The following is a 16,302-nucleotide window of genomic DNA, read 5'->3' as shown; positions in this document are numbered from 1 at the left end:
ATCTTTGTACCGAAAAAAACGCCCGTTAGGTACACAAAGTGAATTCGTTTGTTTCATGAATGGACTGCCTTGTTAGGGTTTGTGAATGGATGGGAGGACTCTTGTGTGTAAGCGTGAGGGTGTGTACATGGTGTGTATGTGTGTGTGTGTGTGTGTGTGTGTAAGGAGTGAGGGGTTTTAAAAGTTAAAGGAACAGATAAAGGAAGGAAAAATAGATGCATTGGTGCTCCGAAGTTCTGTAGTGATCCACATAAATCCCAATGTTTCAGATACATGCTTTAAATTGCCAAGCAAATTATTTTCATATAAACGATTGTGTAAAATAATCTAAAAAAAGTGAGAGGCGGGGCTTAGGAAGGACCATAAGCAAACTTATGAGACAGAAACACTACTTGTTAGCTAAATCCGTTTCGTAGCTCCAGTGCAAAAACTAGAAAAAGCAAACTTCCCATTCCCGGCGTATCCGTTTCATTTTTCCTTAGGAATAAGGAAAAGTTCAGGTGCATACCTCCTCCTCCTCCTCCCTTTATAAACACTCTATATCAAAATATTATTTCGGTGTAGGAATGTTAAATGTGTCTGACAGGATCAGGGTGCTGCTGAAGGACAAGTGTGGAGAGAAAGAAGGAAAGGAGAGAGAGAGAGAGAGAGAGAAATAGAGGAAGAGGGGGTGAAAAGAAGAAGGGAGAGAGAGACGGAGAGAAGGAGAAGGAAGCTGGTGCTTGATTTGCATAAAGTACGGGGCACGGTGCCCACTGGAGGAGAAGGGTTGGCACTCGGCCCTGCAGACTGGCACAGGAGGAAGAAAATAATGAAAGAAAGACAGTGAGAGAGAGAGAGAGAGAGAGAGAGAGAGAGAGAGAGACAGTATTTATGAGAGCGGCAATCCAGAGAGCTGGAGAGACGGAGAAGGAGAGGCTGAGAGGGGAGGGAAAGACGTCGAACGGCAAGAAGGAGAAAGTGGCGAGTGTGCTCCGTTAGGGTACGTTCTGTTTAGACAGCATTTCCTCAACACCAGTCGAATCCTCAGAGCCGGCCATCTGATACGACTCGTATGCGTCGAACCGTTTTGGCTGGACGTTGAGTCGAACAATCAATCTAGCATTGATGAGTTCACTTCATTAGGCTGCATGTGGTGGCCGGCTGCTGCTTTCACCATTACAGGGTGGGTGCCAGGGTGCCTACTGAACCTCCAGTGACCGGTTCGAGTCTCTGGGCCTGGGTGGTTCAAATTCAGTTCACTTCACAGTTCGAGTCAGCAGGCTTTAGTGGATATACTCCATTTAAATATCATTACCATGGTACATTAATAAAAGAAAAAAAAATCAGAAAGATAAGAAGAACCTTCTAACCTTCCTAGATCCCTAACATAAGGCTTGTCAAAATGTTTGCAACCACAGATCACTTGAAGTATAAAGTAAATTCCATAGGGAATCTAATTTATTGAATATTTAAATATTATTCTTATAAGCTAAATGTCTACAATAATATTTTGGCAAAGGTTTTTTTTTTATTTTATTCTTCCAATTTATTCTTCTAATTGTTCGCTATTAGGTCCAGGTTTACCTTAATTATACACTTGTTTTTGGGTTATTCGTGCGTCTTGATTTGATTTCCTGATCAAATAAGCTACCAACATTATAATAAATATAATACATTTCTAGTCAGTGTTTATTGCGTCTGGATTTTAACCACCGTAAATAAACATAAAAACCTCAACCTGTTTATGCTATGCTTTACGAACCCGCTTTTTGAGAACCTCTAGCCTAAAGAGCCTCGTATTATGTACGTACACAAGTATTAAGTATGTATACCATGAAATAATCATCTACTACACATCTTTACGAAGCTATAAAGCATTATGTGAAGGTGGGAAATGATTCTTTAGCTCTGCGCTAACTCACACACACGGAAAGGTTTCTACATAGAAAACAATAACCCCGCTTCTTCAGTATCGTCATTTTGACCAGCTATTTCCACCAGCTTTTTATTCTTCATTTTTGCGCCGAATTTCGGACAGTCAGCATGTGTTAGCTAACTGAGACTAAATACTACGATGTCTAGCCTAAAAATTGTATATAGTTTCACACTTTTCTGGCATGTGCAGTGTCCTTATTTTCACCTTTTGTTGTCATTAGACCTCTACATTTACCTCAGCCTTGTGTGTAAGGTTGTAGATAATGCAATGTGATCTCTCTCTCTCTCTCTCACACACACACACACACACACACACACAGAAATATTGCATTATATTTACAACATGGTGTTTCAGTGCTAAGTATACTTTCCTCAAGTATAACCTCAAGGAACGCTGTTCTGATTTTTTGGAAACAATACACGTTTAATTTGCCTCGTGTGTGTGTGTGAGTGTGTGTGTGTGTGTAAGAGAGAGAGAGAGAGAGAGAGAGAGAGACGCTGCCTCAACAGCTAAAAATGGCGCCTGAAGCAGTTAAACTTTTTTACAAGCATAGCTCATGAAAATAACACATCAAGACGTGGCTCATAAAACATAACAATATTCACAGATAAAATATATAAGTTTATCTCTAGCTTCTTGCCATCCACCATCTGCATAGTATTTTAGCAGACGGACTCGTTTAAAAATACAGATTAAAATATTAATTACAGGCTAAACACGGAGGCCAGGCTAATGAAGAGTTCAGGGTAAATATGATGAAGCTAATCAGCGCTAATGAGCTAGAGTAAATCATACAGGCTCTACACCTTCACCTTTACTCTTTCTGCTTGGGTCTTCACTAAATAAATCATTTATTTATCTAATCTATCAGCTAATTATCGTATAAAAGGCGAAAAAACGTGATGTTTGTCGGGTTTGAGCAGCTTGGGATATTGGAGCTGTGTGTTTAAATGCGTTTTGAGACAAAAATAAATAAACCTTAAATATTATTAACATTTAAAAGGTGGAAAAAATAATTAAAAAAATAATAAAAACGCGTATTTATTTGTATATACATTATTCTACAGCTTCAGGGAACGAAAATGAATCCTATATATTTTCCCAAAATTTTTTTTTATTTTTTTTTTAGAAATATATGTCGGATTATTAAAATTAATAAACGGGTGCTTTGGGTTGTTTTTTTCTTTTTTTTTTCTAGATTTGTAACTCTGTGTTTTTGTTTAATTTTAATCGAAAAGCTGATTTAATGAGGGTTCGAGAGGGAATAAAACGGGAAAGTAATGAATGTTTTATTATTTCCTCTGTTGGATAAATATGACAGATGAACCACTTCAGGCTTGGTTATTGCCATACGGCCTTTTTACGGGAGCATGCTGTCGGTTATTTCATACGTGTTAAAATACTCATTTATTTATTTATTTATTTATTTATTTATTTATTTATTTATTTATTTATTATATCATGTGATCGTTGATGGAAATCTCAAATTTATACTCATACAAAAAAAATAGAAAACCTGGAAAAATCATTATGCATGCATCTGTTAGAAATACTATATATATATATATATATATATACGGGAAATACTACATATATAGGCTGGATAGATAATTGCGTTAGTGTATTATGGCTGTAATATGTTAATAGGTGTTTTGTTTTGTTTTTTAGTGTGTAAACTATATTTCAGTTATTTATGTCCAGATGGTAGATTATTTTTTTCTTCATCAAATTTGCTGTGTTTTATTAATTAAAAACACTTTATTATTTAGATTCTGAGTACTATCTTGTCTTAATTATCTTGTCTTAATAGAAATAGACTAGCTTTCTTTTTTTTTACTGGCGTGTAGTGTTTTGTGTGGAGAAAGAAAAAAAACATATGACGTTTTAATTGTAATAAATATAATATTCAATACACAGCAGTGTCCGCGCGCTGGCCGGAGCGCGTGCCGAGGGAAGGGGCTTTTCGGGCTCGCGCGGGGCGTCGCGTGCTTCACGGTGCCGTTGTTTCTGTTAGAAACGGGGAGCTGAACATTTCAGGTCTCTAAAAGAGCATAAAAACAAAGGAAATAAATATATATATATTTTCTTTCTTTCTTTCCAGTGACCCGTGTAGACCAAGTAAGTGTTTTTTTTGTGTTTTTTCCCCTCCTTCACGCAGAGGTTTTGTGTGTCGCTCTGGCGTGGTGAGGGAGTGTGTGAGTGTTAGCCAGTTAGCTTCTGAGGTAACGGGCAATAATACAAATACACTGGGGGGGGGGGGGGGGGGATTCAGCGGTGTTTCCGACACTGACCGTGTGTGGAAAGATATATATATATATATATATATATATATATATATATATATATATATATATATATATATATATATATATATATATATATATATAATATATGTTTATACAGTATATAAGTTTTGCCCAGTCCGTAAAACCTCTTATTTTTAATTATGAACCATTTAAGCCATTTATATCAATATTTTATAATGTCCTTGCTCATACAGGCCTTCACAAAATGACCGTTAATTTATGAAATTTTAAATAATAACGGTCATAAAGGCTGAAAGGCGCGGTGTGTAGCCTGGACTGTAGATCTGAGCTGAAATCCACTAAACATCTGTTAACATTACTGAACACAATAAGGGTTATAAAGACTGATAAATGTTTTTCATTTCAAGTTAATCAATTATTCTTTCACTTTTTGTGGAGAAAAACACACACACTTGGTCCCAAACAAGACACAATTCCAAGCCAAACAAACAAAATACAGAGGAGAACGTAAATAAAGACTAATAACAGTATATATATATATATATATATATATATATATATATATATATATATATATATATAAAGATATATATATATCTTTAGTGGATTTGATGATCTTTAGACAAGTCAGCTCTGGACATTAGATTTTTCTGGCTCTGATTATGGACATCTTCGGTCAGTTAATCCTCTCCGAAACTAAACAGGCGCTAAACAGCTATTATCTGATTTTTCACTTTTCCAATGGCTATTTTATGAATCACTCGCTGTGTTGATTTGTGTAGAATTTCAGCATCACAACGTCACTGTATCTGATACAACAAACCCCGAAGAAGCCTGAGGTTTTTCTAGTTATAACACAGAACACAGAGGATTTCACAGAGAACTATTTCTGGTGAAAGAAAACACACACACACACACGTTTGTCTTAAGTTAATGCTACCACTTATACCTAAGTCTTAACCTCAGTAATGAAAAGGAAATATTGTTAAATAAAATAAACGGCAATCGGTGACCAGCTGACGTTCCTGTTCTTGTGGGGTCTTTACCAAAATCTAAAACACACACACACGGATAGGTTCTCACACACTCGTACCGACTCGTTCTCATTTCCTTGACGGTGTTTTTGTCTTCCTAAAAGAGGCCTCTGCAGTGTAGTGTAGTGGAGATAACACAGGCTTTCGTGGACGAATGTCTAAAGTGACATACACTCCGTCTCTGTGTATTAAAACATATGTGTGTTCCTGTACTCTGTCATCAGTACACTCTGATGAAACAGGAAATAGGGTTCGAATGCTGCCGTGAACACTATCCAGGTTGATATGATACACTGTTAGACTTTACTGTGTGTAATATAGTCAATTAAATCTATTAAATAGGATCTGTATACGGTGTAAAGGCGTACTTAATAAGGGTATGTTGTTTTTTAAGTTGTATTTAGAGTTAATTTTATGTGCACAATTTTATTTTCCTCCACAGCTTGTGCACTGTTCCGAAAAGCAATGTTGATAATAATAATAATAATAATAATAATAATAATAATAATAATAATTATAAAGCTCTTACAGTTAAACAAATGGAGCCCACTATGTAATTAGTGTTGAATACTATTAAATTAAACAAACCGTAATAGAATAAAACTTGACTGTGTCGAGGATTGTGATGGAAAAATTTTTTAGATTTGTACCCCAAGATGCGACAGGACGGCACCCCGAGACCACGGCATATGCTCCTTAAACTCGTCGTAGGGGGGATTGAGCTCAGATTTAGATCAGATCTCCCAAATCGAGTCTCACGATTCCGTAAAGCCGATTATCGGGTCACTCGATGATGGAGATTCCATACGGATACTTTCTGTACTCGGGTGGTCAGTGTGATGAGGAGGAAAGAAAAATAAATAAATTAATTAATTTAATTAAATAAATAAATAAATAAATAAATAAATGAATGAATGAATGAATGAATGAATGAATAAATAAATAAATAAATAATGGCCAATGGAATTTTTGAAGCTAGAGTTTTAAAATGAAGAAAAATATTTTAAAAAGTATTTACAGAGCTAGTTCTTAATTGAGAAAGTATTTTTTTAGACAAGTTTTAAGATGGTATTATGTCCAAGACTCGGTCTCAAACTATTCAGAACCCGTTTTGTTCTTCAGGGATCCTTTAGATATGGAGCTTTAAGCACACATCTTGTGGAGCAGAAACATACCTGTTCACGTTTTTTTTACACATTTTTTCTTTTGCACCGGTTTATCTGGTGAATAGAGTATCCGGTGGTCCAGACCTGCATGTGTATATTTGTTGTCAGTGGTGCGAGTGTGAACATGGCGGTGGTGCTGGTGGTGTTGGTGAGGAGTTAGTTGTCTGCGTGTCTCCCTGCTCCTTTGTTTGTGTGGTGGGTCTGAAGGCAGCTGCTGGTTTGGAGGGTCTGTAGGGATTTCAGCCCTGTGTGTTCACACACTGTTCCCATGCCAAGGCTTGCAGAGAGAGAGAGAGAGAGAGAGTGGAGGGGGATTGAGGAAGGGATGGAGAAAGGGAGCGATATGGAGATGGATGAACCCGGTTAGAGAGAAGAAGACTGGGATGGAAGGATAAGAAGGAAGAGTGGGCGACTTTCAGGAGAGCGATGATGATGATGATGATGATGATGGAGAGTTCGGTTATGGTGACGGATATGGATATGGAACGAGAGGGCGGGGTTAGGACACATCCGAGGTGTCCGATTGGTCGGTGTGAAATTAACCATGTCTGGACACGGAACTTGTTAATTTGGCAAAAGTGACGAGCCGTCCCACTGACTGATTCGCATAGTACGCTTGCTTCCTATCTCTCTCTCTCTCTCTCTCTGTCGCTTTCTATCTCTCCCTCCCACCATCTCTCTCTCTCTCTCTTTCACTCCCTCTCCCCCTCTCTCCCACCCATTCAGGCCTCGAAGCGTGCGTATTGGTTGAGCATATTGGGAGACTCTGTGCCAAATAGGTGGGTTCAGCCCGGCGCTGGCACACTTTTGGGGCGATGGTGAGGAAAAGAACGTAGGGAAAGAGAGAGAGCGAGTCAGAGAGGAAAAAAAAAAAGGGAGAAAGGGAAGCATCGGTTCGGGTTTGCCAGCGACTCTCTCGCACGCTCTTCCAACAGCTATTCGGTTCTCTGTTGTGTTTTTTTTTTCCTGCTCTTCATTCGCTTTCTTGCTACCCCCCTCCTCGCTCGCTGTCGTCCTCTCTCTCTCTCTCTCTCTCTCTCTCTCAATATCCTCGAATGCAGAGCATACAGATCTGAACAGACGTCACTTGCCATTTTGCCAAACGATTTTTCTTATCTAACACTTTTTTTCGGTGATTATATTCATCACTCCACCTTTTTTTGCACACAGTCTTTTCTGTGTCTGAGCTAGCAGCATATAAACATTTTCTCAACTTTTTTTTATTTTTTTTCCCCATGCTTTCCTTTTACTGTTTTGGCAAATTAAAATTTTTTTGGCTCTTACCCTCCATCTAACACGTTCACTCGCGGCAAAATTAGCTTGGCATTTTTTTATTTTCTCGACTCTCAGATTTTCCTGTCCTAGGCTAATATTTAGGAAAATGACATTTATTTCTCCGACTAGCGAGAATTAGGACATGCGCTATTGACTAAAATCCAGGAGAGGACCTGCTCTACTTTTCTTTTTATTTATTTATTTTGTTTGTTTGTTTACGCTGAAGTTTATGATGAAAGTGCAAAATGGTAACTACCAGTGTTTTCTGATTTTTTTTGTGTTGCATGCGCTTGTTTGGTGATTGTGCAGTGTCGTGATTGTTGTGTGTTGAATGTTTGGAAACATTTAGGGTGCAAGATCAGTAAAAAATTAAAATAGTAAAAAATTAAAAATCAGTATTTAAATGATTAATTGATTGTTAAACATTTCAGTGAAAATGCAAAAAACAAAAAAAAAAATGTTATATTACTATGTACAGTATATTTTATTATATTAAAAGAAAACATTATTTAAGTTCATTTATGAGATAAATCGAAATTAAGGAATTAAGAATCCCAAATAAATTTTTTTTTAAAATTCTAGAAATTGACTGGACATGTTAAAAGAATAAAATGTAGAATTAAAATTAGAGCTCTCCTATAGTAAAGCATGACTGGATTAAAATTATTATTATTATTATTTTTTGCTAATAGCAAATCTTTTCTAGAATATTTTTTTGCCTTCTGATAAAATCCCAGCTTGAAGACATTGTTATCTAAGATCAGGTGTAAATTTTAATCTTGGAAAATATGCAATTTATTAAGAACCGATTTTTCTGCTTTTCAAAAAATATGTTTAAAGTAAAATTTTCTTCGTTTTAAAATTTCAGAGTGCATTTAGATAATATAAAGTATTATTCTGTGTTTCTGAGATTAGACTGACCCTGATTAAGTGTTTATGCTCTGTGTGTGTGTGTGTGTGTGTGTGTGTGGCTTAACCCAGCGTCTCTCACACACACACATGCGCTCAGCTCTCTTTCGCCGAGCGTTCGTCCAAGCCGGCGCTCTCCTCTCTCTCCTCCTCTCTCTCCTTCTGTACTCCGTCTTCCATGCAGCACGATGTTAACTCCATCTCCCCCTCTCTCATTCTCTTCCCTTCTCCCCCTCTTCCCCGCTCCTCCTCCTCCACTGTCCAGGATGAGTTCCACCCGTTCATCGAGGCGCTCCTGCCGCACGTGCGCGCCTTCTCCTACACCTGGTTTAACCTGCAGGCACGCAAGCGCAAGTACTTCAAGAAGCACGAGAAGCGCATGTCCAAGGACGAGGAGCGCGCCGTGAAGGACGAGCTACTGGGAGAGAAGCCTGAGATCAAGCAGAAGTGGGCATCGCGCCTCCTGGCCAAGCTGCGGAAGGACATCCGGCCTGAGTTCCGCGAAGATTTCGTGCTCAGCGTGACGGGCAAGAAGCCTCCATGCTGCGTGCTCTCCAACCCAGACCAGAAAGGCAAGATGAGGCGCATCGACTGCCTGAGGCAGGCGGACAAGGTGTGGAGGCTGGACCTGGTCATGGTGATCCTGTTTAAAGGCAGCCCGCTGGAGAGCACAGACGGAGAGCGGCTGGTCAAATCGCCACAGTGCTCCAACCACAGCCTGTGTGTCCAGCCGCACCACATTGGCGTCTCGGTCAAAGAGCTCGACCTCTACCTGGCCTACTTCGTCCACTTGCCAGGTCAGTGCAGGACACACCCACGCACAGGGCACGGCACTCCAGGAGAAGGTTTTCATTCTCGTTCACTCTCCACACACACACACACACACACACACACACACACACTCTACAGGCCAGAAGTGTAAAGCCATCACTGTCTGTTTTATTAACACCATACTGAGTTTATCCAGACTGTTCTCTTCCTCTGATACATTACCCAGTATATTGTGTATATTTATCACACACAGTTTGTTTAGTTAGGAGTCTCAGGAGCCGTTACACAACAAATTAAAGCCATCAACAAAACCAAACACACATACACAACCACCTAATTATCACTTAGACAACAAATCATCTCCTGGATCGTCATTCTCCTCATGTATTTCGCTGTGTTAGAGTACTGGATTTAATAATAAGCTGAGAATAAATAGCATGGTCATGTGATGCCTGATTTCTTTCTCTGTCGAGAATGTAATTTATTTAAAGTAAGGTTGCTTTAAATAATTTAGGTATTTAGTTAGAGAAAATAAAAGATGCAGAAAAAACTTGTGTAGAAAAAATACCTTTACATTTTAAAAGTAAAAAGAAAACAAACAAAACAACAAAACCCTGATTAAATAATTAAATAAGCACTTTTTGTTATGTATCCATAAAAAAATGCTACAAAATTATTATTTTTTATTTAATTATTTTTTTCAACATTTTATTTAAATTATTTATTTTTATAATTTATTATTATTTAAAATACTATTATTTAAAATATTGTTTTTATTTATTTATTTTTTATATTTCAGCGTGTTTAATTTTTCAGAAATATTTTTCTAGACTTTGCAATACACACTCTCAAAGACAGGCAAAAAATAACACACCTCTTGACATGGTGATGGCGGTAAATAGAGAAATTAAATTCCTGAGAGATTCCTTTTTAATCTCGACACAACGTGCAAAAAATAAATAAATAAATAAATAAATAAATAAATAAAACCAGAAAAATTCTGTAACCCTAATTAAGCATTCGAAAACCTAAGGCATTAGGACGAGAGTCTCGGGCCGAGTTTTACTGCCTCTTCGTTATCGGAGCAGTTCATACGTCTGACCTCATACACCGAGTTTGTCAATGAGGGTTTAAAAGGATGCAGTGTGTGTGTGTGTGTGTGTGTGTGTGTGAGAGAGAGAGAGAGCATTCTGTTGTAATTGGCTTAATACCGCTATGTTGTGTGTAGTAAGTGGCCGGTCTCCCAGTCACAGCCCGCTGTCTCATTGGCAGTGTATTATAGAACTCTGTGTGTGTGTGTGTGTGTGTGTATGTTGGCATTGGTGTGGTGCGCTCTCAATTATTCACTGCCAAATATCACTGCTCATGTACACCACCATGGATACAGTGTCGTGTGTTTTTGTGTGTGTGTGTGTGTGTGTGTGTTTATATTAACAATAAAGTTTTTTTAAAGATCTTGTTTAAAAATAAAGTGCTTGGAGATATTGTTTCCCTTGCTTTATTATTAATTATTATTAATAATAATTAATCCCTTTAATTAATTAAGAATTTTTCATCTCTATCACACAATACTATCAGAAGTCCAGTAACAGTGATGGACGTACGGCGTGGTGTTTTATCCGTAACATGGTAATCTCTGTGTTTATTTCATAAAACATCATCGTGATGGTTTATCATAAGCGTTACACACTGGCTCTGTCTCATTTCACACGTCTCACTCGATTCTTATTGTCTCTATTTGGAAATAAGCCAAAAAACAATAAGCACCAGCGTCCATCATGGAAGACACACTCATCCACTGGCCTCTTACATATTTCTTTAATTAAGTGCCGTGTTTATTTTCAGAAATTTTCTAAGACTGAGCAGATAATCCCGAGCTAAAAATCTAGACATAGCACCATAACGTTTTTTTTTTTTCCAATACTGATACTGAAACTTCCGGTATCAGCCGATATCCAAACCCATCTCATGCATTTTTCTTTAAAAGCTTTAAAATTATTATTTTTTTAAATTAATCATTAAATTAATCATTCACACAAAAATTACAAATAATCATACAAATCATTACATTATTTATTTATACAAATAAAGTATATTATATTATAAATTAAATCATTATATCACTAGGGCAAGTCAAATGAAATTTTTAACAGGCAATCTGTCTAGAATTATGTCTACACTAGATTTGTTTTTTTGTTTTGTTTTGTTTTGTTCCTGGAACACTCGCCTTGAACGAAATGGAGATTATGTATTATCTAATGGCTGCGTTTCAGTTGTTCTTGTACAGAAAAGCCCCTCTTTAGTATTAATTTAATATGATAAATATTTAATATAAGTATTTAATTGAAATATTTAATATTTACAAAACTAAAGAATGTTTTCCAATTCACTGAGAGCGTTTTCTATTTGTAGCAGGAACTGATATTTTATTTTTCTCCAATATCTAATCCAAAGTTTTTTTAGGCTTGGATTATACTTTTCCACACTGCTCAATTCTGCTCAGTGATGCTCTATACTGCTCAATTCTGCTCAATGATGCTCTATACTGCTCAGTGATGCTCTATACTGCTCAGTTCTGCTCAATGATGCTCTATACTGCTCAATTCTGCTCAGTGATGCTCTCTACTGAACAATTCTGCTCATTGGTGCTCCATACTTCTCACCTTTGCGCCATACTGCTCAGAACTGCTCGGTGCTGCTCCATATTGTTCAGTGCTGCTCCATACTGCTCCATACTCCATATTGCTTCACACTGCTCAGTACTAAAAATTGCTCCATACTGCTCAGTACTGCTCCATCCTGCTCCATACCACTTAGTACTCCATATTGCTCCACGCTGTTTTACACTGCTCAGTACTTCTCCATTCTGCTCCATATTGCTCCACACTGTTCAGTACTTCTCCGTCCTGCTCCATATTGCTCCACACTGTTCAGTACTTCTCCATCCTGCTCCATATTGCTCCACACTGCTCAGTACTTCTTCATCCTGGTCCATATTGCTCATACTTCTTAGTACTCCACATTGCTCCATGCTGCTCCACGCTGCTCAGTACTGTTCCATCCTGCTCCATATTGCTCCCTCCTGCTCCGTACTGCTAAATACTGCTGAATACTGCTACTTACAGCTAAATACTGCTACATTAATAATGTAGATCAATAATAATGTACATTAATTATGTACATTACATAATCTAAATGAACTTCCCTAGGATTTTTAGAACAGCTGAGTTTCTCAGGTGAAGACCGACCTCTTCAACTAACACATTTTTATTTCATAATAATAATAATAAGATTAAGAATAATAATACTGCTTAATCCTGTACAGTACTGTTAGACGATACTCTTAGTGGCATGTGTATAAACAAGACCACAAATTCTACAGACTTTACAGAGCTGGGTTTATTATTCTCTCCTCAAAAACAGGATGTTATTGTAATAGTGAGGACTTTGTACTGGTGTAACAGTGAAGGCTGAGGTCATGATTGTGTTCAAAGTGTTTAATAGAGTCTCCTGTGTAAAACAGAGTAAACTCCAGGCTGACCTCAGAGTAGAGGATTAGCTCAGCTACTGGATTTCATTTAACATTTACCAGCATGTGTGCCATTCTCCCACACACACACACACACACACACACAGAGCCCGTGTTTGTGCCCGGCAGGGCTGGCCAGCGCGCTGCCCGTTCACAATGTTAGCCCTCGCGGCGCTCTGTTATCTTATCTCTGCTAATCCAGTGTGTCCCCGCTGCTTTTATCGGCCTCCAAATAGCCACGGCCGAGCCCGGCACCCCGCGGGAAGCCATGCGGGAATCTAGAACCGCCGCTGGCACGCCGTGCCAACACACCTCCCCGACACACACACACACACACAAAGGCTGTATTTCTAGGCCTTCTGATCCTCTATGTGTCTGTGTGGATATGATTATTTACAGTGTTTTTATATATATAAATATAAAATCTAAATCTGATGAATGATTTGATTTGTTTTCTTTTTGCTCTCTGAAGAGAGACGCAGACAAAATCAAACGTGATGTTCCTTTTTTTTATGCGGCTTTGTTTAATCCACACGCTCGGTTTATTCAGTGATCTTTGTGTGTGTGTGTGTGTGTGAGTGAATGTTGTGAAGACAAAGAAAACAGCGGTGGGTTTATATGTTTTTTTTGTCCTCCGTGTGTGTGTTTTGTTTTGTTTTGGGTTTCTTTTTTTTTTTTTTTTTGCGGAGCAAGTTGGTTACTTTTATTTGTTTTTTCTGGCTCCCCTCTTTGTCCTTGTGATTATTGCTTTTGTAAACATTTTGTTTAGCGTTGCTAAATGCTGCCTTCATTGTCAGTCTCGCGTAGTGAGCGCTTCTTTTGTGTGCCAGAGAGAGAGAAAGAGACAGAGAGAGAGAGAGAGAGAGAGACGGAGAGAGAGAGAGAGAGAGAGAGAGAGAGACGGAGAGAGAGAGAGAGAGAGAGAGCTGTGAGGACAATAGTTCTGGTTGGCACAACCTCAGGGCCATTGGTGTGGGAAGATGCTTCTTACTTCTTTGTGTGTGTGTGTATGTATGTGTGTGTGTGTTGCGTCTTGCCATGAGCAAACAGGCTCAGCCATGTTCCTCACTTTAATACCGCACTCTTCTTTCCCAGCACAAACAAAGCCGTTAATGTAAGAAGGCTTGTAACAAAGTGTTATAGATAACTGTGTGTGTGTGTGTGTGTGTGTGGTGTGTGTAGGGTGAGGTAGAATGTGTAAGTGGAACAACCGCTGATTGTTTTCTGCTGTTTTTTTCTTAATACTTCACTATTGTCACTAAACATAGAAATACATTAAACTTTATTTTAGCTTTAATTTAACTTTTATTTGATTAGTTATTGTATCATTTAGACTGAATGGCGATGACTAAACCAATCATCACGATCATTTTCCTCGGCACACTCATTCAGCACGTACAGGGGACAAAAGTATTTCTACTTCCAGTGATCGATCATTATCATCATCATCATCATCTTCTTCTACCTTCTACCAATCAAACTCGCATCTCGTCTGAGAGTATACTCCATCTTTATTCCATTCAGTTTGTTTGCCTAGCGCTTTTAACCATGGACACTGTCTCAAAGCAGCTTTACAGAAGAATAGAAACATAGAGAAAAGTATATATATAAAGTTTAAAGTTAAGTTACTATTTTATCCCTAATAAGAAGCCTGAGGCGATAATGGTGAGGAGAAACTCCCTGAGATGATCTGAGGATGAAACCTTGAGGCTCAGAAGAGAAACTCATCCTCATTTGGGTGACACTGGATCACAGTAAATAATGTAAATGTAAATAATGTCCTTTCTACAACAACAACCAAGAGCTCCTGAGGCACTAATAGGAAATGTGGTAGCTTAGTGGTTAAGGTGATGGACTACTGGTTAGAAGGTTGTGAGTTCGAGTTCCAGGAGCTGCCGCTGCTCTTGAGAAATACCTTTAACCCTCAATTGTGTAAAATGAGATGAATTGTAATTTTGCCAAATGTCAGAAATGTATTAGGTCAGTGTAGTTTCTGAGTTTATTATAGACACTAATTCCATGCTGTGGAAAGCTGACTGATGTAACGGCTCTTCAGAGACGGTTTGATTGTCTCCAAGTGGTTCTATCCAAAGCAGTCCCCTGGGTCACAGGCTGACCACACAGATCTATCCGCAGCACCACCAAGCGATGAGACTCCATCCAGGGGATAGAGCTTCTGGATGGATCAGACAGGTCCTGAAAGAGGAAGCACTGGGAGCTCTGGAGTGGGACGATCTTTAACGTTAAATATCCGTATCCATATGATCAATAAGTAAAAAATTATAGTCAGTAATAATCACAGAACCCTAATGACAGTTACACACCTCATTACTGCTCCAGATCAGGAGCAAACAGGTTCGTTTACATACAAGAAGCAGCATGAAGTGCTTGAGCAGGCATAGCCCTGAACGTTTACATTTATGGCATTTAGCAAATGCTTTTATCCAGAGCAATAAAAGTAAATAAATATGTCACGATACTGATTTAAAACATCAGAGTAAAACTCTATTGGGAAGTAATATAGTGCAAAAAACTATTTTATACTTTTTTGTTTCGTAAATGAGATCATGGCAGGTTTTATAAAAGTGCTATATATATATATATTTATATAAGAGAGAGGGAGAGCGCAAGTGCAAGAGAAATGTTTATACAAGATTAAAACCAGCTTTTCAATTTAAACCGCATCGAAAATGCATGCAGCGTCTCTCTTTCTCCCCTGTCCCTCTCTCTCTTCCCCCTTCTCTCTTTACCTCTTTCCCTCTCTCTCTCTCTCTCTCTCTCTCTCTCTCCCCAGTCCCTCTCTCTCCTTCTCTCTCCCTCTCTTCCCCCCCTTCTCTCTCTCTCTCTCTCTCTCCCTCTCTCTCGCTCTCTTTCCCTCTCTCTCCCTCTCCTCCCCTTCTCTCTCTCCCCCCCCCCTCTCCCTTACTCTCTCTCTAATATAAGTGGCGGGATTTAGGAGGAGTTTCCACGCGGCTGATTCTGATTCATCATTTAGTCGAATGACCGCTTCACCAATCTGATCCTCGGCATAGTGCCATTAAACTAAAACTTTAAGCTTTTGAACATATACACAGTTGGGACTGTGGAATAAATGCAATAACACCAGTAAGTGTATGACTAAATAAATAATAAACAAATGAGGAAGTACAAGCTATCATAAGCTGTAGGGAGCGATGGAAGTTTGGTTTTGGAAGGTGGAATTTAGAATTCAATGGGATTCAGTAAAATTCACTCGATGTAATCAAATAAATTATTAGCATTATATATACAGTTTATTTATGTTCTATAACATACAAAGGTTTATTTACTCAGTTATTCATGTAATCAGATCAAAGTTTACTGAGGTGTTTCAGATTTTATAGTTTTGCCGTTCGTGGAAAATTGTATTCTAATCCATTAGTTTTCTTTTAAACTGGAAAATGAAAGTTGAATG

At 38.3% G+C, this 16,302-nt stretch overlaps 1 protein-coding gene across 9 annotated transcripts in view; it reads left to right on the top strand.

Moving 5' to 3' along the window:
• Positions 1–16,302, top strand: part of nfixa (nuclear factor I/Xa) — a 118,877-nt gene that overhangs the window by 45,811 nt on the left and 56,764 nt on the right. For 8 of the 9 annotated variants that reach the window (XM_058380297.1, XM_058380300.1, XM_058380296.1 and 5 more), the window contains one exon: positions 8,835–9,366. In XM_058380297.1, coding sequence (XP_058236280.1) covers positions 8,835–9,366 — 532 coding nt within the window. Of the gene's footprint in view, positions 1–6,230; positions 7,909–8,834; positions 9,367–16,302 lie in introns of those variants that run through there. The other variant, XM_058380299.1, reaches the window with a different exon arrangement.

This window comes from Hemibagrus wyckioides, linkage group LG26 (genome assembly GCF_019097595.1).
Source record: "Hemibagrus wyckioides isolate EC202008001 linkage group LG26, SWU_Hwy_1.0, whole genome shotgun sequence".
Lineage (NCBI taxonomy): Eukaryota > Metazoa > Chordata > Actinopteri > Siluriformes > Bagridae > Hemibagrus > Hemibagrus wyckioides.
The sequence above is the reverse complement of the archived record's forward strand: the minus strand, read 5'-3'. Positions and strand labels throughout refer to the sequence as shown.